Source organism: Arvicanthis niloticus, chromosome X (genome assembly GCF_011762505.2).
Source record: "Arvicanthis niloticus isolate mArvNil1 chromosome X, mArvNil1.pat.X, whole genome shotgun sequence".
NCBI lineage: Eukaryota > Metazoa > Chordata > Mammalia > Rodentia > Muridae > Arvicanthis > Arvicanthis niloticus.
Genome location: NC_047679.1, coordinates 87,425,625 through 87,448,147, shown reverse-complemented (window position 1 = coordinate 87,448,147; position 22,523 = coordinate 87,425,625). Strand labels below are relative to the sequence as shown.

The window sequence follows — 22,523 nt, the reverse complement described above, 5'->3', positions numbered from 1 at the left end:
CTGGCCCCATAAATATAAGGGGATGCACTACCAAAACAAGAATGGTAATAACATAATGACTGGCCTGCTGAATTTATCAACTCCATTGAGGTACTCTGTGTATTTTCATCACCTCCTGCTAATCTCATATTTTAGGGAAGGGATTGCCACACTAAGTATAAGGTGGCTGAAGTATAACACTTTATCTGGACAAATGAGGTTGAAGGCAATCTTCTACTCACAGATGAGGTAGATGGCAATTCATGAATCATGAATATTCACACCCTGGGAAAGGGAGCCATTGTGTAGCATGTAAGGCCACACAGAGTTGTGCTTGGGAACAGAGTGAACCAAAAGGTTGTAGGTTACAGGCTTTAGCATCAAGAGGTTGTGGTGGCCCTGGTTCCTGAAAGAGGTTATAACTTGGTTTGGTTGACCAAGTCAGTGGCCTAGCCTGAACTGAAGCTGACATTTGTGGATGAGCCAGAATTGTACTTGTCCTCTGATAATAAGGGTAGTGTAGCTTAGGACCCTTCTCTGAAGGAGCAGAATGGGGATAAATTCTTTTGTTAGATTTGCCAAGGCCCTTCTGTTGTTATCCAGATATGAAGGCTGCCTGTAATATTGAACATTAATTTTGGGGGCTTACACTACACTACTTAACACAAGAACTTGTCTCAGAACATAAGCATGCTCAAGACCATTCTTAGACCAACTCCTTAGACTTGGGGTAGGAAGTATGGCAGCACAGCATGAGGAAGGAGATAAAAAAAAAAAACACCAACAAAATTTCATCACCAAACCTATTGACTTTAACAGGCATCAATTTGATTGTCATACACATTTCTCTTTCTTCTCCTTTCTTTAGGGTCCCATTGGAGTTCCTGGCTTTGTTGGCATCAATGGGATTCCGGTAAGTGTGTACACGGAAGCAACTTTAATATCACCTTTCAGGTTCTGTCTCCTGGCACAAGTACTTTGACCTTACATGTGTGTGTGTGTGTGTGTGTGTGTGTGTGTGTGTGTGTGTGTGTGTCTTGTGCAAGTATTCTCAGAGTCATTCACTGAGATAGAGTGTGGTGAGGTATGAAGAGCAGGAGTCCCACACATTTAGCCTTGCACTCAGGTTCAAGCAACCCTTAGTCAGATGGTTTTAGACAAGAAGTGCCATCCATGAGAAAACATCTATATCTTAGCCTAAGTAAGCTAGTACTGGGCAGGGGTGGGGAGACTGAGAGGAGTTTCAACTAGACATAGAGAGGCTGCCTCTGAATTGCAGAGTCACATTGGAGCAAGCATGTACTCATTACAGGAAAAGCAATAAGGTGCACAAAATTTGAATGAAATAACCATAATGATACCGTTTATTTCAGTAATGTGTTCTTATCAGCCTTATTGCCCTTCAGAGGGAATTACCCTTCAGTCATTTTGATTGATGTTTGTTTGTTTACCTTTCCAGACATAAAGGGTGGACTTTAAACTTGTAAACAGCCCCTTTCCCCATTCCATCCAGCTCAACCTCTTAGATTCCCCATTTGTAACCTATATCCACACTTAACCAACAGCTTCTGATTCCATGGTGACTGTTCCCGACCTCTGAACTCTACTGGCTAGTACTTTCTGCTTTTGTCCATACCACCCCTTTTCTGTATTTATCCCATAACCTGGGTCGTGTTTTTCTGTAAGTCTTTTCAGTCTTATTTAAGAGACCAAAAAGGGCATGGACTACACAAAGAGGAAAGCTCCTCCACCTGAGGGGGACTTTAGCTTGCCCTTATCCTTCTAACAACCCCTAAGAGGTTCTTTTGAACCCTATCTAAACTCAGTTGTGGATACTCTAGTCTGCCCATTGTCTTATGTTATACAGCCTTCTGGTATCAGCAAAGGTGATTCAGATTTTTTGTTCTGATCTCTAGGCAATATCTTGAACACCTGCTATGTGCTCATACTTTACTATGAGGGTATACAGGAAGGACATAGTTTTGCATTCATATATACTATCATCTGATCTATTTTTCTCTCAAATCTAGTAGACATTTGTAGATCTACAGAATACAAGACCCATTCTCTTTGTGTTTCTTACTTGAATCATGTCACCCATCAGATGTCACATTTTATTCAGCTGCAACATCTAGAAAATGTCCACAAATAAGACAATTAGAAAATTAAGTGGACAGGTATAGCCATCCTTTTTTGATATTCACCTACATTTTCTTATGGCCTTGTTCCTATGCCTGCATGAGGAAGAATCCCTGCCCAGAGGGTGTCTTCCAGGCTCAGGAGATGAGTGTAACTGCTAAACTGGAGGTACCATACCCAATCATCCGATAGACCTGGCTGGGTGAGAGATGCTCAAGTGATTGGAACTTGCAGTGTTCCTATGCCCTCCCCCTATTCTCTTTTTTAGGCTGGAACTGAGAGCAAGTAAATCTTGTACTGCTTAGGCTTCTTCTAAATCTAGGCTGGAAGTCCAACTGGATGCTTTTTATGCCTCGAACTTATGGCCAATGCAGGCATTGATCACTTCTCTTTGTGGTTTTATTGCTTAGGGGAAAGAGTTGCGGCTTTCCAGTGTCCTCCAAATAAGCTGGCTGCTCCCAAATAGACACACCCATTTTCTTGTCCTTTCCTTGACCAAAGGTTGTCTGTGTTTCCCCTCTCCCAACTATCGAATAAGCATCTGTTGTGCGCCTTTCGTTCATTACTTACCTCTTCCTTCCATCTTGAAGATCTTAGGAGTCTTTGGTGTGTGGTTCACTACTCTACTTCTTGATATATACAGTTCCCTGGTGCTGATTGCTTTTTGTGACAGTCTCATCTGGCTCCTTAAAATCACAGCTAATATCTTCTGTCACCCCCCACACACTAGGCCCAAGAGTCCTGGGAGGCCTAAAAAAAAGTTTGAAGACTTGACTCTTACTTCTAATATCTGTAAAAGCCAGAATTCTCAGACTAATGGAGCTACTTCAGACAGAAAAGCACAGAACCTACAGACTTTGTCCAACTAATCAAGTTATTCAACTTTCAACAATACATATTTAACACTTCATCTGAAAACAACAGCTTCTCTGACATATCTTGCTAAACTGGACCACTGTAAAGATCAAGTGCCTCTCCTAACAATAGCTGATCATTAACACCTGTCACTGGTTTGGGTCTACAAATTTCAATTTTTGCTATTATGTAGACAATTTCAACATGGAGTCACTTTCATGATAGCCCAATTCATTTCACCAAGGGCCATAACAGCCAATAGAGAGGGCAATAGGATAATCAATATCTGCACAACAGACACTGAGAATGGTATGGCTCAGGGCTTTGAGATATCCAGTTGTGTGTTAGGGCAGTTGGCACCTTCCACAGATACATATTTATAAAACACTTTCATTTAAGATGAGTTGAGCTTGGAGACTCTAATAGAAGAACAGGAGGAAAAATTGTGGCCTCTGAGGGGATTGGAACTCCACAGGAAGACTAACAGAAGCCCCTCCTTACCCTGGACTCTTGGGGCTCTCAGAGACTGAACCACCAACTTAAGAACATACCCATGCTGTACCTAAGCCTCCTTGCACAAACTTTATAATCCCTTTCCTTTTTCTATGTTTTCAGGCAACCATTGGACATCTTAAACTATATGCCACATGATTAATGGAGACCACAATATCAGAAGAAAGTCTCATTTACAATATTCTTATATAGAAAATGTTATTAGAGTTATAGGGGGTAAACAGACTACTCATACAAATATGTGAATCCTGACTAATAAAATGATGGTTTCAGATTTGCAGGAAAAATAGTCAGCATACTCATGCCTTGACTCTTTATTACTAACTGGGATGGTTAGTCTCATTCCCTTGGAAGACCTGTGCTTTTGCTGGCATAACTTTTGCAGGTTGAGGTTGGACCTTAAAACTAGAACAAATTTCCTTTTCCTGATTCACAATTTGATGGGTAGATTTTTGTCTTAGGTTAGATCATAGTAACCTCAGAACATATGTCATTTCTTAGCTCGTGAAGCTAATTTTCCCTTTTTCGTTTACGGGAAGTATTTTGCTTCTGTTTGCTGTATCCAAATCACCAGTGTCATTATTCTTCTGCTTTAGGGCCATTGTTAAGTAAAATAGTTATGGGAGCACAAGTACTGTGAAACTGCTGTGAAAATTGATCTGATAACAAAGAGAGCTACTTAGTGACTAATAGTCTGGTAGAGAATGTAGCATAAATCTCCATAGATGTGCTGGAGAAGGAGATGATTTACATCACAGGTAGGATGGAGTAGATTGACATTAGTGTTCATTAATACATACTACTCAGCACAATGTGCAATTTAAAATTCAGGAGTTATTTCCCTGGGTAAGGAGGGGCTACTGGTCATTTGAAAGGCTCATTTTGAACACATGATATGTTTCCCTCAAATTGTTAAATATACATTTACCCTTTGAAAATATATTTACGGGAACATAGAAGTCTACCCACCTTTCATTGACCTGTCCAGATGATCTAATATGGTCATCTGTTTGCACCATGGCCCACATACAACTGGCTTTTCACTAGATTAAAACATGTTCTTCAACTCGGAAACATACTGAATTCAGATGAGCTATATGAAGATGCATTTTAACTCCCCAGCTAAACAACTGCCCAGATAGTGTGTGTGGGAAAAAAGAGAAGAGACGGATTCTTAACTGAACCAATTACCTAACGTGTGATTGTGACGAACTGAGTACAAGTGAGACTTGCTAATTTGTGGCCAAGCAGCTTTCAGTAGAGGAGGTGCTGTGGGAACCTACTGTGCTCAGTTAACCAAGATCAAGCATCTGTTCCCATGCAGAACTTCCATTCAGAAAGCCATCCAGCGATCTGTCTGGTCTGAGGAATCTCAGACCTTGGCATGGTCCTCTGTTGATAGCAGTTCAGCTGCCAGACAGCTAAACCCCATTTTAGTACATCTCTATATTCAGGGAAGGTAGAAGTGTAGTGCCTTAACTATTTGGATCTGTTTATGTTTGAGCCCTTTAGTTTCAGCTTGGATATTATTAAAGCACCAGTTGTCTTTTTGAGTGGGATAACTTGAGTTGTGATCTTGGCAACATATATATAAGTACAAAGGAAACATTTGACAATATGCAAGATGAAGCTAAGGGAGTAGACAAGGAGCCAGAATTTAGCAGTGCACTTGTCTGTTCTCATTGTGAGCCTTTTAAATTAGCTAACAATCCTGTGGCTGACAAAATCCCTTCTTTTATCTTTGAACAGGGCCACCCTGGACAACCAGGTCGAAGAGGTCCACCTGGCCTAGATGGCTGTAATGGAACTCAAGGAACTGTTGGATTTCCAGGCCCTGATGGTTACCCTGGGATTTTAGGACCACCTGTATGTTACCAGATCTTTGCACCTTAATGCAAATTCACCTTCAAATGTGTTTTTTGATTGTTTGCTTGTTTGTTTGTTTCTCTTGAAATACCATTAAGGCCTTGTAGACAGCCACTGTACTACCTTGCCCAATGCAAGAGTTTATTACTGATGGCACCACAACAGCAAAATTCTTTAAAAATGCCAGTTGAGGGGTACACATGTTACATGGCTTTAGGTTACTTTCCAATGTTACCATTGGAATTGTCCAGATCGTTAAAACAAACAAATAAATAATAGTCATAGCATATTTCAGAGCAAAGCATGCACTTGAGCTATTTGACACTTTGCCATATCAGGTAACATTGGGATATTCTGGGGCTGGAGAGATGGCTCGGCAGTTAAGAGCACTGACTGCTCTTTTGGAGGTCCTGAGTTCAATTCCCAGAAACCACATGGTGTTCAACAACCATCTGTGATGGGATATGATGCCCTCTTCTGGTGTGTCTGAAGACAGTGATGGTGTACTCACATATGTAAACTAAATAAAATCTTTAAAAAGTGGGGGGAGGATATTCTTGGAAGACCTTCATGTGATCATATGCATGTTAACAAGGACCTAAAGGCATGGCAAGCTTGGTTTATACCAGTAATTCCATGAACTTGAGGAATAAATCATCAGTCAACAATTTATTCCCCAAAGTGTACCCCTAACACTAATCCTGACTTTCCCTTAGATGCCATCATCTCACTATCCTCCCTGGCACAGGATAGAATACACTCTATAACATCAAAGAATCAATTTGCCCAGTGTCAGTCATACTGAAGTTAAGAAACACTGTAATTAGTTTGTTCCCTTCTCCCACCCCACATCATCACCCTTGGTTATAAGGTTGATCTGCTATTTTTGCTCTCATGTTTCCACATGTGCTTAATTTCATTCATTCAGCTAGAGCTGAGATATTCAGATACCATGCCCTTTACAGATATCATGTAAATAGTAAGCATCATGCCCTCGCATGGAGTAATTTATGAGTGGTTGAAAAGAGAAAAATAACACACTTCAAGCTCATCATTAACCTAACTTGGAAAAATCTAAATATTTAAGAGTTGTTATGTGAGGCTTTTTGAAACTAGAAGCCATGCCACCAATTAGACAGATCTCATAGTTCTATGAGTAGCCTTCAGTGACCAAGTTGTGGAGTATGAGAATACATGTGGAAAAATTGACATAGAAGACAGGCAAAATACAAGCCCCAAACTGCCCTAAAGGACCCGGCCATCAAACGTCCAAACCAATATACAGCAGAAAAATAATAAGGAAAGGTGTAGTTCTAAATAAGTCATAAAGGCTCCTGAATGCTGCCATGGCAACAGAAGAGGGGAAGATAATAGACAATGAAGTCCAGCAAAGAAGGAGTTCCACCCCAACTAATGAAATAAAGATCTTGAGGTAATAGACATCCTCTGAAAGATAGAACCTCAGAGTGGAAACCTAAACCCAGCCTGGGGCTTTACCTTGAGCTTAAAAAGAAACTTGGGCATGTGTTTTACTAAGTTGAACCTTAAGCAGACAATGTTCAGAAACTGATTTGTTTGTCTAGGCCCTTGTTGTTTTACTAGAAGTAAAGTAGTCCCTGAACATGAGGACTCCATCATCAATCGGCAATTTATTCCCCAAAGTGTACCCCTAATACTACCTAATAATACTAATCCTGACTTCTCCTTAGACACCATCATTTGCTACTAAGACAGCAAAAAAAAAAAAAAAAAAAAAAAAAATCTGATTGAAAGACTGGAATCAGGTACATTGAAGTGGTTTCCATGATAATAATGAGACACACCAGCTTCTTCAAAGGTTCGAAGCTGAGTTTGTGTGGTAGAAACACAAAAAAGCACCTGTCCTCTAGCCTGCTTTTACATCTTAAAAATAAATAACAAGAAAAATATGTGACAGATCCCAGTTTTGACTCACAAAAACTTAAATGATCCAGAATCATAGAAACTTTTGTTGACCTTTGACCTAGACAAAGACCCCGTTAGTGATGTATAACTGTAAGGGGTAGAACTTTACCTAAACCAGGGCTCTGCTTTCTAACCCTCATCCTTTCACAGAACTCTGATTTAGAGACAGAAGAACGGCACTCAGCTTTGAGATGACCTCTTCAGAGGTTGGGCTATGACCTTTAACACAGCTAAGTTTTCCACAGCATAAGACACATAATTTCAGGTTCCCATTGCCCAGTCCTCTATCAAAACTCTGTGTGAGCGAGTGGGGGATTTTGTGTTTGTTTTGGTTTTGGTGTGTGTGTGTGTGTGTGTGTGTGTGTGTGTGTGTGTGTGTGTGCGTGCGTGTGTTCTCATAGGATTTTCATATTTTATCCAGGGGCTGCCTGGTCACAAAGGTGCAGAAGGAGAACCTGCTCCCTTTCAAGGCAGCATCACAGGAATGAGGGTAAGAGCATCTAAAGCAGGCAGCTGAGTGGGTGGGAAGCAGGGTTTCCCAGAGCCGGGCCCTACCTCACACCAAGCCATTTCCAGAACTAGTAAACCTGTGCCCCTGCTTAAGGAGCAGCCCCAGCTGATTTTAAAGGATGCCAAGTTTTTGGGTGGTAGAAACATTAGCAGAATTGTTTGCAGCTATGCTGTCTAGAAATTTGTTTTCCAGGATCTGCAACAAAAATAAGAGAGAAATTGGCAAAGAGTTTATATGATTATTTTCTTTGACAAGCCAAAACATTTTCCAGAAGTAGATCTTTTTTGTTTCTTCTAAAGCCTTAATGTCTATGTACCTTGGTTTAGATCTGTATATATCCTTAATACAGCTTAGTATGACTACCACCCCAGCATCCGGGTCCCTCCCTTCTCTAAACTCCTGAAAGTCTACCAAAATTTGCCTGTCAGCTCTCAACAGGTTAGAATCTGATCTCTTGTCAATAAAATTGTTTTATTGAGCCTTATTCTCTCTATTTACTAACTGGTAGCTGTGTCCTCAATAAACCCTGGTTCCAAATGATTGACCCTACTCCTCTGCAGACTGGGAAAGAATCCATCACTGCCTTGATAGCAAATAGGAATTTATGTGCCTGCATTTGGAGGGGAGAATATATCAAGTTTACTGAGATAATTGACCACACTCTCCCATCACTGCACAGGGCCAGAAACCTTAGAAACAGTGGTGAGAATGGAACATCTGGATAGCTAGAGTAGAAGCAAGGAAATTTGAGTTCTTGACTGTGGGTGCCATAGCAGAAGATAGAACATTAAAATTGGCAAAGGCCTCATAGTTTTTGGATCCATGTCACTCATTAGACAGATTGAAAATCTAAGGCTATATGACTTACTCAGAGCCAGATGGCCAGGTCTCTAAAGAACTAAACCTCAGGCAGTGTTCTTTCCATGCTACAGGGAGCTTAGAGGTTTTTACTGTAAGCCAAGTGGTGTAAGACTAGCAGGTGTCAAAGTACAGCCATTGTCTTAGCAAACATTGATTAAATGGTTTTTTTCTAGAAATCAAAGAAACCTTGGATCCAGTGGAACACAGCAATTTCCACAAGATGGTTATATTACAGATTCATACAGTGGCTTAAGATGCCGCAAAGTAATTAAAACGTAATCAGAGTCTGTATGCTCTGTTGATTTTCCCTTGAAATGTCTGATTTGCATTGTATACATATAGGCACAGATTCTCTGGGGATGAAGGCACATGGGAAGGTAGCTTTGCTTTCCTCCAAAAGGAGCAGAAAATCACCAGCCTGCAGAAGCATTTTCTAATTGATAAATTCCTAGCAAATGTGAAAATTAATTAATCTAGGTAAAATAGGAAATCTTGTTCAGCCAAGGCTATAATATTTATTTTCTAGAGTCCAGGATGTTCACAGGGTAGATACAGCTAATTTATGCACTATTTAGAACACAAGATCTTGACAGGGGCCCAAGTTGCAGCAATTTGTTTCTATCCCCCATGAATCTCAGGTTGGTTGTCTGAAACCCTGTGGGCTTAATTTATTAATCTCTTCCATGTGTTCTTTGCCTATTTCTACTTCTTAGGGGGATCCTGGGCTGCCTGGACTGGATGGAATCCCTGTAAGTCATGCTTCTTGTGTTGACCTCTCAATGCTTTGTCAAGATGTCAATGATATCTTTTAACTCTTCATGGTGGAATTCAAAGGTCTTTGTAGGCTTACTCAAAGAAATTCTGGAATATTGTGATAGAACTATCATACCAGCCACATTTATTTTTCAAATAAAAAGTTCTAAGAAGATGAATTGTCCAACTCAAGTTTTTAAGACAGGCAATCTTCAGACTTTAGGTCAGATCTATGTCCCGCTCCCCGCTCCCTTATGAATGCCCGGGATGGATGCCTGAAACCATAGACAATACTAAGCCCTATATGGACCATTCTCTTCCTATGTATATAGACTTATGATAGAGTTACATTATAAGTTAATCATGGGAAGATATTTAGCAACAATTGCTAATAAACTATAACACTTTATAAGACAAAATAATGAAAGTTATGAATCTCTTCTCAAAATAACTTAGTGTGTTGCCCTCGGCATTTCTCTTGTGAAGATGTGAAACAATATAAATCCTCTGTAGTGTTATAAAGTGAGGTAAATAATATAGGCTGTGAGACATAGCATTAGGTGACTATGTAAAAGTTACTTGAACATAAACACTTCCATACTTTTTCTGTTCACTGTTCTTGAACTGGGGTTGACAGGGTAGCTACAAATATGGAAAGAAAAACAATGGATGAGGAGATCCAATCTATTCTGTTGCATGTATCAGGAAGGTACCATGTCTTTCATTCAACAACCATGAACTGTCTCTTCTGTGTGTTCAGGGTTACACACGCACTTTTTTTTAAAGGTATCCCACACAGAAATTTCCTTTAGGGCACTATAGTACATGAAAGTCCTCAAGTTGTACCGATAAGAGATTTCTATTTCCTTTCAATTCCACATTTCCATTGCTTTCCTTTGACAAAGTATAAGAACTGTCTCTGGCTTCTTGTATTTGTTTTTTTTTCCTTTGTCTTGATAGTTTTCAATACATGTGGAGTATCCAGTATGAACAAAGTGCTATGAGCGATACCACAGACAATATAGACATTGCCCCTCCCACAATGGATGTGAAAACATAAGGGTAGTAATGTCTCAGAAGAATTCTAGAACCCCCTGGGGAAGAATACTGTGTATCTAAAATTCTGGTAGGAGATATGTAGCTATGAAAGAGAATGTAGCTCCTAAAAAGCGTGGGTGGAGTTTAGACATGCTGGCTATGGATGGATGCTTATACAAGTGATGTGAAGTATCGGAGCCCACACAGAAAACAAAGATGACTAAGGACCAATGTATAGAGTCCCCACATAGTTAAACACATTTAATAAACATGTGTTTATTAAATTTGTATAACAGTCACTCGATTTGCTTCGCAATTTCTCTTAAGGCTTCAACCTCCTGCCCAAAGACTTATAGTGCCTACCTGTCAATACAGCCATGATGCAATACGTACTTAGCTTTGAGGACAGGATGTCTGTTAGATAAACAACAGGTTTATGATAAATAAGGAGACCACAAGTTGTTCCTGGTTGTCAATCCAAAGTTCTCTTAAGTCACAGAAGGTTAGCATCACTCCAGGAAATTCCCTCCTACCTATTGACAGTCAATCTGTCTTTATCTCACTGTTGTGATTATTCTTCTGTTTAAATTAGTAGTAGCATCTTCATTTCTAGAGAATGTTCCAATTCTGCTTTCTCTTCCTGTTGTCTAAACCTTGACCTCTCTTAGACGTTCCCTCCCTTCCTTGGGCACATTAACATCTGTGTCCTGCTACCCCACTGGAATGGAGTCTTACGTTTCCCAGAGCAGCTTTCTCCTAATTTCAGTCTTATTTTAAGTATTGTTACTCAATTCTATACATTTTCTAATTTTCCATGTGAATTTTTCTTTTCCCTTCAGCCAATGGAATATTTAAAAGTGTTGTTTTCTCATTCCCTAGTATCTGACTGCTTTCTAGCTACCTTTCCACCATTAATTTCTAGTTTGAGTCTATCAAAATTAAGAAGATACACTCTGATGTTTTACCTCATTAAATTTGCTGGAATTTGGTTAATGACCAAAACTTACAGAGAACACATATCCAGCAGTTGGTGGTATAATTATTTAAGCAATATCTATTAGGTTAAGGTAGTTGATGGTGTTTCAATAGCCAGTGACCTAGGGTTTTTTTGTTTGTTTTGCTTTGTTTTTTGTTTTGATTTTTGCTGTTGTTGATTATTTTAAGTTCTACAAATTACTGAGGCAAAGATACTGAACTTTTAAAAACCTATAACATGTTTTATTTATTTTGCTTGAATAGTTCTATTTTTTGCTTTATATATGTTGAATCTACTGTTAGTTGTAGATACATGTAATACTATGATCTCTTCTAGAATTGACCCATTTATCATTATGAAATGCCTCCTGTCTATCTCTAGTTAATATATTGAAGTCTGGTTTATCTAATACTAATCTATCTATCTATCTATCTATCTATCTATCTAATAACTAGGTTTTTTTCCTTTAAAAAATTTTTAATAGTAAAAATTCAAATGCAGAGCCAAGTATAATGAATTTATAATAATCACTTATAATTTTAATATTTTACTAGAATCTCTATCTCTCTTCTGTCATCTATCACTGTCTATCCATCAGCTCATTGATTTTAACGAATTTCAAAATACATTGCAGAAATATTCCTAAATACAATAGCATGCCTATTATTAGTTAAACTTCAGCATTTGATTTGATTTTGATTTTTGTTTATAAAATACCAAATGTATATTTATTACTAAATTTATATTTTTTTAATTTTGACAGATGCATACTCCTAGGTAATCTAAAATTCTACTAAGCCACAGAACATTAACATTACCCCAAAAAGGAGGATCCTGCCTCTTTGAAGCCATTCCCTGTCCCTGCCCCACCCTAAAGGCAAATCCCACTGTGTTTACTTTCAGTACAGATCAGCTTTCACTTGCCCTGAGGAGTCATGTGTAGGGAATAATATCATATACAGTCTTTTGGGTCTAACTTCTCTTGCCACAGTGCTTTTCAGACTCATCCATAGTATTCTATATATGAGTAAACTTGCTGGTTTTCACTGTTGTATGTCACAGTTCATTTATCAATTCCTGGATCAGTGACTACTTGAAAGAGTTCTAACTTTTCTATTATGAATAAAAATGCTGTAACAACTCTTATACAATTCTTGTGGGCATATTTTTTTTTCTTTTTGAGAAGCTACCTTGCCTTTTGACCTTAATTAAAAAAATTCCTTCTCCAGGGTCCATTAGGATTCCCCGGATCTCCTGGAGATGCAGGACCCATAGGACCACCAGGCTTACAAGTAAGACTAACTTAAAACTAGTGCATAGTTGCACTTTCTTTGTTAGATATAATTTAGGTTCTCTTACAGAAAGGCAAAAGCCATTTCTAGAAGATTACACTGAAACATGCTTGCTCTTTTTACCCCTCCCTCCTTCCTGTCTCTTTTAGAGAAGGAGTTTCACTATATAGCCTTGGCTATCTCGGCACTGAATTTTAAATGTTTCAAGGCCAGGTTGTCCTTGAAATTATAAAGATTCACCTGCTTCCACCTCCTGAGTGCTGGGATTAAAAGCATGTTACCAATCCAGGCTTGAAACATGCTCTTGCTAAGAGCTACTTGTTGTCCTTGGTTTTTGTCTTTGTTGTTGCTGTTGTTGCTGTTGCTGCTGTTGTTGTTGATGATGATGTTGTTTTTCCCTAACCATCTATTCTGTGCCCCAAACGTTTACTGGTATAGCTCACCATGAGGTATAGCCAAGAGAAGACAGATACTTGACAGAGCTATTGGTGCCTTCTGCTCTCTCATTAATGTCAGGGATTACTAATTAATTCATTATGCGTACCAACCAATATCATCACACCTCTAAGGATCCTTCCCAATTTTTCTCAACCCCGCATTTGGACAACTGTACCTACTTGTTTTTCTGACACCAGAACTATGTATCACTGGTAAAGGAAGAGCATAGCTAGCCACCTCTGGTTCTGGCAAGGCTCTGTCCTCAGATCATTTTCACCAATACCTAAATCATGTTACTTACTTACTACTGTGTTGGAACTTCACCAAGTAATCCCTAGTATGTTATAAGGAATAACACATGATATTTTTACCACTGTCACATGAGTGTGACTATCAGGCTAATTTGAAAGATGTCAAAGAATAAAATAAACACTGAGAGGGACTGGAAAGATGGCCCAAGAGTTAAGAGCACATACAGCTCTTACAGAAGACCCAAGTTTCATTCCTGGCACCCACATGGGGTAGCTGACAACAACCACCAACTGCCTGTAAACTCCAGGAGCTCCATGGGATCCAACACGATCTAGTCTTGATGGGCAGACAGTGAATTCATGTGCACAAACCCACACTCGGGTACACACATGCACAAATAGTTAAAAATACAAATCTTTTCAAAAGAAACCATGAGAGATGGAGCTAAAAATCTACAGTAACAGAGCCAATCTGCATCACTGCATTGAGCAGTATATCTCTGCTCTCTATCATCCAACATGGCTATAGATTTTTGTTTGGTTGGTTCTGGTTGTTTGGTTAGTGGGTAGGTGGGTGGGTGGGTTGGTTGGTTGGTGGGTGGGTGGGTGGGTGAGTGGGTTGGTTGGTAGATTGGTGGGTTGGTTGGTTGGTGGGTAAGTGGGTGGGTTGGTTGGTTGGTTGGTTGATGGGTGGGTGGGTTGGTTGGTTGGTTGGTGGGTGGGTTGGTTGGTTGGTTGGTTGGTTGGGAATTTTTTCTATAATTAAGAAATTCTCATTTCTTTTTATTTTGTTAATCTAGGGTCCCCCAGGCCCCCCTGGACTTCTGGGTCCTGATGTAAGTATGCTTTGGGAGCCTGTATATCCTGCCATTAAGTTCTCTATATTTTTCCATAAAGATACTGGTTTACATCTATTTTCTAGTTAAAAAAATAAAACTAACATATGCCAATTTAACTTGTTGGAGCTTATTACTAATTGATTTTTTTTCTTCCCTGTACCCTTGTGCCCCAGGGAAATATGGGGTTAGGTTTCCAAGGAGAAAAGGGAGTCAAGGTAAATAGATTCTGAAAACACATTCCGCATCCCACAGGCTTCAATAAATGTCTGTAGTTACATATATATGCATACTTGTGCAAATGTATTTGTTTTCTGCCTTAAAATATGATCTTTTCCATCTTACATAGGTCCCCTATGGGTTCCATTGAGAGTTATATGTGCACATTCCACACATATGGGCTTTTGGAATTTTTTCTTTCAAAAATTTTTGTTTCCCTGTTTCCCATGTCTAAGTCTATATTGCCTCTCTTAAATATGCTCTCTTAAAATGTATTCTTTCCTTTTCTTCTACCTATTATGTACTTCTCTGCTTGTTTTCCTATGCTATTACCTGCTATCTTTTCTGCTTCCTGTCTTCCCTCTAACCTTCTTCCTCCTCTTCCCTCTCCCCTCCTCCCTCTACAAGCATGCATACACATAAACATCCATACACATATTTTGCTACCTTGTCTCTGTCTCTTTTATTAATCCCCCTTCTCTGTCTCTTTTAAACTTTCCTTATCTGTTTATGTCTGGCGTGTGAGTGAAGGTACCCACAGGACAAAAAAAAGAGGATGTCAGATCTCTGGGTTACGGCAGTTGTAAGCTGCTTGATGAGGGTACTGGGAATTGAACACAAGTCCTTGCCAAGAGCAGTATGTGCTCTTAACAACTGAGCCATCTCTCCAAACCTTTAATCTCTATTTTAATATTCTCTTTCCTTCCTTCCCACCTTTGGACCAATCAAATATGTCCAACCTTTTGACAGTGTGATAAAATTTTACTAAAAGAAGATCTCAGGGTGGGGAGCAGATCTCATAGCATTTTAAGCAAGTTTACAATTTTGTGTTGGGACACATCCATAGCTACCTTTGTTGGCACACAATCATATGCAGCCTATGGAATGAATACAGGTTACACAAACACAATAGAGTCTTATCACTGTTGGCAGGAGGCAGCCATTCCCCTTCCTCAGATCTCACATGGCTCCCTCTTTGTATATGATCATGCAACTGTGAATCTGTTTTGTTTTGTTTTTTTCCTCATCCATTTGCCTTTTCCCTTCACATTGATACTATACAACTCACTCTTGGACTTAACATTCTTCTTTTTTTGTTTTTTTTTTGGGGGGGTTGCATATTTTATTTACATTTCAGATGACATCCCCTTTCCCCATTCTCCCCCCCCTTAGAAAACCCCTATCCCAAGCCCCCTTTTCCTTTTTGCTTTTATACAATTTTTTTAAAATGTTAATCAAAGGCTTTATAAGTTTGGTAATGCTCAATCAGAGGTGTAACCCACTACCCAACCTAGATATATCAACTATCTTTGACTGGTGGAGACACGTAAACATCTGCCTCCCTGTCTCCCCCCTCTTTCTCTCTCTTTCTCTCTCTCATCACCTAGCTTCTCCTCTCCTTCTTCTCCTCCTCTTCTTACTCCTTCTCTTCCTCTCAGTACTCCTCCCACCTTAGCTCCTCCTACATATCACCCTTCCTGTTAAAATAAAACTTTTCTCTCAAAATACAATTAAAGCATAATTATGCCAATTTGTACCAGTGAGGTACAAGATAATCCTAATAACCAGTCCATCATTTTGTTGACTAACTAGAACCTCTGTCATCTCTCCTAACTAAAACACTTAGTTCTGAACCTGGCTTTTTCCTTGGCTTTAGAATGAGTGTCAGCTAAAAAACATCCACTCTTAATCCCTTATCAATGAATCTTTGTCCCCCACCTTGGCACAAGGATAAAGTGAGCAGTTTATTTGTGGATTGCATCCAGAAGACAGGCTGACATTGTGTAAATATTATCTGCATGATTTTCCTTTGTTCAACGGTCTCTTTGATTCTACAGGGGGATGTTGGCCTCCCTGGCCCTGCAGGACCACCTCCATCTACTGGGGAACTAGAATTCATGGGATTCCCCAAAGGGAAGAAAGGTTCCAAGGTAGTAAATGTTTATTATAGGAAAAATTAACAGACCCTTTCCTACTAATACTCTAATTCAAGTCTAATATTAAGACTAACCTGAGCCAATTCCAAAAGAAGAGTAATGGGATTTTCTTTGGAACAGAAAGCAAAGCTGTCTTTATTTTGTCCTTTATGTAAAGAATTCTGAAAATCCTGAGGGAGTTTTTTTTTCTGGTGTGTAGATACATGTTAGTGTACCTGAATTTGACTATTCATGTAAGAATTATTTTTTTTTGCCTCAGACTTGAGTATTCAATTTTTAATCTGCCAAATAACTTGAAACAGGGATTATATACTTGAATTTTTTTTCTTACAAACTCCAAACTACTCAGTATTTAAATTGTTTACTAAATACATTAAGTATAAATGTTCCCTTTTGAGGTCTCATTTTGAAAAAACTATTTGCCTTCAACAATTTAGTCTAAGAGCTGGGGCCTAAGTCAGTGGTAGAGAACTTGCACAAGGCCATGGTTGTATTGCAGCACTGGAGGACTTTAAATACCAGGAATATTGTTAACAAGTAGCAGCAAATCTGATTTGCCTTACCAGAACCATAATCTGTCCATTAGGATAAAACTGTGTCCATGTTTGTGTTTCAATGGTTCTATTCTGCTGAAGTGCACAGATATCTTTCAGAGGCCTGAATTCCTTTCCTTCCTGGGGTTTCTTTAAATCTTGTGATTCTATTTCTTTGGTGAAGGGACGCAGATGGAAACATATCAAGTCTCACTTTTTTAATTTTGTCCTTGTGGACAACCCCAGTTCCCTCTAGGTTTATATTGGAAAAATTCTTGATTTGGGACCAGTCAAAGAGTATGTAGGAGAATTTTTTTTACCCCTCCAATCCATCCCTAAGCCATAGGGAGCTTTTCCATGGCCTGTGTAAGATAAATTAGCACTTCAGGGAGAGGAACATTAGAATATTATGTGTCTCTCCAAATTTTGATTCTTAATATTTGCTTAATACCATTCTCTCCTTTGTAGCCTATATTTTATCTTTTTTTTGATTTGGTTGTTTTGTTTTGTTTTGTTTTGTTTTGTTTTGTTTTGTTTTGTTTTTTCCAGACAGGGTTTCTCTGTGTAGTCCTGGCTGTCCTGGACTCACTCTGTAGACCAGGCTAGCCTCGAACTCAGAAATCCACCTGCCTCTGTCTCCCAAGTGCTGGGATTAAAGGCATGCGCCACCACTGCCCGGCTGTAGCCTATATTTTAAAAGCTGCTTCTTCCATCAGAAATTGCAACAGCTAACCATTCTTCTATCACCCAATTCACCAGAGTGTTTGAGATTATGTTAGTCATTGAGTTTCCATAGGCCAAGGAGCTCTCTAAACTAAGGCATCCCAGCAAGCCTATAGATCTACAACACTGTCCCATAGTGTGATAGTCCCACTGCCTGGCTTCCTATTGAGCAAACCAAGTAATTTGCATGAGCATCTATCTTTCATGTTTGTTGCTTTTTGTCACTACTCATTAGCCTTTGGTTAATTTTTCAGGGTGAACCAGGGCCTCCAGGTCTCCCAGGCAAGAGTGGCTCTCCAGGTGTCCCAGTAAGTCTTCTTACTTTGTAAACATGTATTCAGGGTCTGATTAATTAAATATAAAGCACAGTATGGCTAACAGGAAGATCTCCTCCCATGGTTATATCTGTGACTGTTACCATCTTCACAGAAGGCCTTGAAAAAAAATAGTCTTGTTTCCTGACCTCGGGGAACAACTCTCCATGAAGCTATTTTCGATACCATCAGCTCAAACTTTAGAGTTAGAACACACCTAGGCTTGACTTCTGGGTCAAAAAATCTCTTACCATTTCTCATTCTTTATTTTCCTAGCCTACAAAAAGAGGACAGCAATGAGCTGTATCTGAAGATTAAATGTGATTACCCACTAGAGAAAATGTTTACATAGCTGACACTTATCAAATGTTCAGTAAACAATATCTTTTCTGAGTAATCCTATTTTTACTTTCCTATCTGCCTTTCTGGCCTTTCTGGCTTAGATGCTTACACTCAGCAGATGTTTTCAGAAGGCTTCTATGTGCCGGGTTTTCTACTAAACTCAGAGGCTATAAGAGCAACTAAATAAAAGCCTCCCTCTGTACTTAAGATTACATTCATTCCAATGGAAAACTGATAAAGAATGTAGAAAACGAGAGATGAATTCATAACAACTGCAGGGGCTCATGATGTGGCTCGTTGATCTTGCATGCCCAAGGCCCTGGGTTCTATTCTCACTGGCACAAAGAAAACTAAGCAAAACAAAACAAAACAGTCCATACAATGGTGATCTATAAAAGATGGAAGAGGAATGCAGTGATGGAGTCTAGATGAGAAACCACTTGAGAGAGAGTGGTCTACGAGAGCCTCTCTGAAAGAAGTCCTATATATGCTGAGAACTGTATAATATGGAATAGCAGGTCATATGAATAGTATAAAAAGTATTTGTAGGCTGAGGGTACCATAAATGCCAACAGCTGAGGTTGAGTTGCTCAGCACTTCAGAGGCACAGCAAGGTGAGTGGTCAGGGTCCAGTACATAACTATAGTCCTGTCAATTAGGAGGCTGAAGCAGAAGGATTACCATGAGTTCTCAGAAACCATGTGCTACACTGCAAGACCCTATCTCAAAAAAAAAGAAAAGAAAAAAAGAAAAGAAAAGAAAAAAGAAAAAAAGAAAAACAGCCAAGTGGAAAGAAAAGGACAAACTGAGAGATGCCAACAAACAAGCAGAGACTTCGGAGTCAGGTCACGACCAGCTTCAGAAGTCAATTGTGGTTTTTATTTGGAGTGTCATGAGAAGCTATTTGTGTGTGTGTGTGTGTGTGTGTGTGTGTGTGTGTGTGTGTGTGTACACATGCGTGCGCACACCTTTGTGTGTACATTCATGCATGTACACATGTGTGGAAGCCTAAATATGATATCTTCTTAGACTGCTCTTCACTTTGTTTATTGAGGCAGGGTCTCTTGCAGAACCATGGCTGTCCCAGGGATGCCTTCCTTTGTATTCTGAGTGCTGAGATTACAGGGTGTTACCATGCCTTCCCATCTGTTAAGTGGGTTCTGGGAATCTACATTCTGCTCTTCACACTTGCATGGCAAGCATTTTATTCCATCTCCTCATCCCTGGCTTGTGTTACTAAGATCATTCTGGCTGGGTAAGGGAGAGAGATTGGAGGATCTGGAGCAGTAAGCACACGTTCGTACTGCAGTCCAGGCAAAAGATGATGTTGATAGCTCAGGCCATGGTGATAGGGATGGAAATGGAGGCAAGAGGGAAAGGTAACATTTCAAACACATTCAAAGGCAATGGCATCGTGATCTTTTGGGGCACTCATTACCTTGCTTCCATAATTAGCAGCAGCATGTGGTCCGTATGAAGCATATTTCATCATAAATACTTCTGTGTTTCTCAAAAATAAGGACTTTTTGAAACCTTGACAGTTAGTTTATGTAATATTAGCTAGGCAGGCAGAGATCTATGATCATAAATATAGTTTTCAGGTGCCTTGTTTACGTGATAAACCGAACAAGGCCACAGCATTACATTTGGTCGTCTCTTACACCACAAAATGTGTTCAGAAGAAGCTGACAACATTTTCATGGATTTGGGTTAGAGACTGGAAGAAAGTGGAAGAATCCAAGATAACAAGGCCTGTCCCCACTTGTCTGCACAGTGGAAATAACTGTGGACTCTAGTCCTTCCTGGTAGTGCTTTGAAATACTTGGTGTCTCACCAAGTGGTCTGGAAGCACAGCCAGAGGAGCTGGTTTTACAGATTGCTTCCAGCAGGGTTCCTGTTACCCCACAGAAACAAAGGGCCATAGAGCAGCATTTGTTCTACGCCCCTGATTTTAGTCAGTTTTGCAGCCAGTGAATGGGGAAGGAAGGGAGCTGTGGTGTTGGAGGCAGAGCACCCCCACTTTAGACTCCACTCCAGCTCTAGAACTTTGGAAAACTGCTGAAATATTTTCTGTACATGTGCAATACAGCAGTGGTTATAGCTAGTCTTCTTTCTGAGGCCGAAATTGCACTGTGTTGATGATTGATTTTTTTACAAAGCTTTGTCATGTAATGACATTATCTGTAGCTATATACGGCTACTGAGCTCTTGAAAGGTGGCTCATCCAAAATGTACTGTAAGCAAATGTACACACTGGATGTCAAAAACACCAGGATGGAAAGAGTAATTTGAGACAGTTTCTATTTATTATCGATTTGGATAACCATTAAAATCTTTATTTCATTTTCAAAATACAGCTACTGAAAAATTGCAAGTATACTTGCATCAGATGGCATTTTGCAAGGAGGTTTGGGGATACGGACTGCACATTCACTGTAGAGGGTTTTGTATAGACTCTAGTCATATAATCTAGCATCATCCCTGGGAGGTGAGTGAGTGAGTCCAGGTTGGTCCCTTTTGTCCTGTGGAAGGCACCATGCCCTGAGTGAGTAGAGCCTTCTCCAGAGACACATAGCTACTTATTCAGAGAGCTGAGACTGCCAGTCAGTATTGAATTTTATTGTTGTTGTTTCTTAGTTGGTTTTTTTTTATTTTCTCAGAATGAATAAGTGCTGTTTAATCATTTTTAGCCAATTCTTTTTTTCCCTTTTATTGAAATGGACTCTTTCTCATATAATACATCCTGTTTACCGTTTACTTTCCCTCTACTCCTCCCAGTTTCTCCCCACATCCCTTCCCATCCATTTCTATTCCTTTTTTGTCTCCCATTAGAAAACAAGCAGGCTTCTAAGAGATAATAATAAAATGTAATAAAACAAAAAAAGAACACTGGAATTGTACAAAACAAACATAAGAAAAAGAGCTCATGACAAGTCTCAAGACAGATCTACTCATTCAAAAACTCAGGAATTCCATAAATATAAGACTGCTAAACTAGAAGCCATAATATACATTCAGAGGACCTGGTACAGAAGTACAGGCCCTGTTTCCATTCAGTATTGTCAAATGCTGGCAGTTTAGAATTTGTTTTCTCATACCACACTGCCCTCTGCAGTCCAGTTCACAATAGTCATCCAGAGGAAATGTTTTGGCTCTAAATCGCCAAGATTTAATGATCTCTGCTGCTCTGAGATTTGGGATTCACTGACTCATGCTCACTCCCTCCCTCCCTCTTTCTGTACTTAGACCTGGGGGAGGATTTCCTCTATCGAAGTATGGACACATTCCCTTTATGCCTGACGACAATACGTGTTGGTAAATCACAGTAGTGTTCCCAGCTCAGTACTTTCAATGTTCCACAGTTCTGGTAGAAAAACAGAAACCCTAGCTGAAAAAAAAAAAAAGGCATCAAAGCTGGGAAACGCTTCCTTTTACATATCACACCATATTGCGTAGAAGAAAAATCAAGGATTCGGTTCTTAGCTCATCACTACATGGATTCAGTGGGTGACGGTAGCTCAATCATAAACCATCTTCCTTCTTATTCTATCTACCCACTTAATGTGAATGCTCGTGAATACCTTAATATGCCTGACAGGAAAATTACCAGAGGAAAGCTGATAGCATATGTGAACTGTCATGAGGTTTTCAAACCTAAAGCCCCCATCACGCTGGCTTTCAATAACGAGTGCTTACTGAAAAACAAAGCCCTGTGGAGGACAGAAATCTCTAGGGAATCCAAAGTATTCCCCTTTCTTCTCACTGTAGCCAGAATCTTTTCAGGAGATAAATTGCCCAATCTGACAGATGCCTTGCATTCTTTCTCTGCAACCTCGGCAGTAAAGAAAGAAAAAAAAATCCCCAATTTTCTGGCTTTGTCCCAGGTTCACTCAGTTCACCTCTCTTGTCCCCAGCCGCATGCTCACACTTGTAGGCCATGGAGGTTGTCAGAATTGTATACACACATACACTTTAGCCAAGGACTATAGACACATAGGAGAAGCTAGAATGCCAATGTTCAGGGAGAGAACAGAGATGACACTGGAAAATCCTGAGGGTTAAGTAGTCGGTAGATCTGAGGGAATTCCTGAGTAGGTGGAGCTTTCTGAGTCTCCTCAGAAACAAAAAGCAGCACCAGGAACTGGCAGGAGAGGGGTGCCATGGGGGGTGCCAGGGAACCTGGAAAGCTAAGCTAGTGTCCAC

At 39.7% G+C, this 22,523-nt stretch overlaps 1 protein-coding gene across 1 annotated transcript in view; it reads left to right on the top strand.

The window, feature by feature from the left end:
• Nucleotides 1-22,523, top strand: part of Col4a6 (collagen type IV alpha 6 chain) — a 299,929-nt gene that overhangs the window by 229,598 nt on the left and 47,808 nt on the right. The window contains exons 5-13 of the mRNA XM_034485264.2: nucleotides 848-892; nucleotides 5,236-5,352; nucleotides 7,718-7,786; nucleotides 9,382-9,417; nucleotides 12,665-12,727; nucleotides 14,217-14,252; nucleotides 14,429-14,470; nucleotides 16,310-16,402; nucleotides 17,919-17,972. Coding sequence (XP_034341155.1) covers nucleotides 848-892; nucleotides 5,236-5,352; nucleotides 7,718-7,786; nucleotides 9,382-9,417; nucleotides 12,665-12,727; nucleotides 14,217-14,252; nucleotides 14,429-14,470; nucleotides 16,310-16,402; nucleotides 17,919-17,972 — 555 coding nt within the window. The remainder of the gene's footprint in view (nucleotides 1-847; nucleotides 893-5,235; nucleotides 5,353-7,717; nucleotides 7,787-9,381; nucleotides 9,418-12,664; nucleotides 12,728-14,216; nucleotides 14,253-14,428; nucleotides 14,471-16,309; nucleotides 16,403-17,918; nucleotides 17,973-22,523) is intronic.